Here is a 1,432-nt window from a genome sequence, read left to right as displayed (position 1 = left end):
CACCCCCACCCACCCACCCCCACACATAAGTACTCTCACACTAGACCTCGTTACCTTTATCCAATAACGTCTTGACGACAGTCCGGAACCCGTTGCGAGCGCTGACCATCAATGGCGTCTCCCCGAGACTGTTCTGCTTGTTGACGTCACTCCCACCGGCCAGCAAACGATCGACGACAGAAGTTTTCCCGCCCGCAGCGCTCAGCAGAAGTGGAGTGTTTCCATTTATGTCCGGCATATTCACGTCTGCTCCGGACCTGAATGACAACACAGAATCCAAAGTCGTCAAGCAAAATTCACAGAGTATTTCTTGCTTTTTGGGTTTTTTTTTCTTTCTTTCTTTCTTTTTTTCTTTTTTAAATTTATTTATCTATTGAATTTTTTTTTCGCTCAATACCAGTTATTTACCGATGTGTAAAAAACCCAGAAAAATATAATAAGAAAAACCAGCTCCGTTGACAGAGAAAAACAAAACACAAGACAAAAATACCCTACTCAAAATGTGTTCACAGTCTAATTGAAACAATGTAGCCTAGATAAATTTTTGAATGGGGATGAGCGCGCTCATACGACCTTATGTAGTTGTAAACGCAGTAAAACTTACTAAACTAAACAGAAGGAGGCTGCGTTCATATTGCCTTCCCGAGGCAACCCAGGATATTTGGAATGTATCATGAAGACAAGGGGAAGATATTCAACAAGATATCTCATCACATGGGAATTGAACTCGAGCCTATTACATATTAATTATACAAAGTAGAAACACTGGCTAAATTTTTACAGATATTAAAACTAAATAAACTATACCCATTAAACAACAAAGAGAAATAAATGTTCTTCTCAATTTTAAAAAAACATTTAATGAGGTCGTTTTTACAATACAATAAGAAATCATGATTTGTGTCATTTTTGTCAATCTGGTAAAAACAAAAATTGAACATCGACTCATGCATCTTCATGGTCCTTTTTATAAAGCCTAAGTAAGCCTATAAACAGATTATTCTATTGCTGAATGATGAAATAATAAAGTAAGATTATATTTGTGTTGAAATCCACCATCAGCATTGTGACGTTTGCATAACAGCAAACGAAATATTTGAGAGTGTCAGAAGCTGAATAAAAGAAATATTGTCACGATTCTAGCTATTCTTGAGCACTTGCATTTGTCTAAAGAGTTAATCAAATAATTAAAAAAACCCTGTATAAATGAATCAATGTGTTTATTGTTCATTTTATTGCGTACACACGGTACAACAAGCTATTGATATTGGTTTTTTTTGGTTGATATTTATCAGAAATTTACAGAATGTTTTGTTTTAAGGCGTGAAATTTGTCAGTTTGCCCCAGAAAAAGATAAGAGGGTATGACGATATAATATTGAACGAACAATAAAAACTTATGATATATACAAATTATGTGTACTTTTATATAT

At 34.9% G+C, this 1,432-nt stretch overlaps 1 protein-coding gene across 1 annotated transcript in view; it reads right to left on the bottom strand.

The window, feature by feature from the left end:
* Positions 1–1,432, bottom strand: part of LOC101860415 (ankyrin repeat and KH domain-containing protein 1) — a gene marked incomplete at its 5' end in the record, with an annotated part of 15,184 nt that overhangs the window by 4,564 nt on the left and 9,188 nt on the right. Inside the window, 1 exon segment of the mRNA XM_013083335.2 lies at positions 55–257. Coding sequence (XP_012938789.1) covers positions 55–257 — 203 coding nt within the window.

This window comes from Aplysia californica, unplaced genomic scaffold, assembly GCF_000002075.1.
Source record: "Aplysia californica isolate F4 #8 unplaced genomic scaffold, AplCal3.0 scaffold00225, whole genome shotgun sequence".
In the NCBI taxonomy this organism is placed as follows: Eukaryota; Metazoa; Mollusca; class Gastropoda; order Aplysiida; family Aplysiidae; genus Aplysia; species Aplysia californica.
The sequence above is the reverse complement of the archived record's forward strand: the minus strand, read 5'-3'. Positions and strand labels throughout refer to the sequence as shown.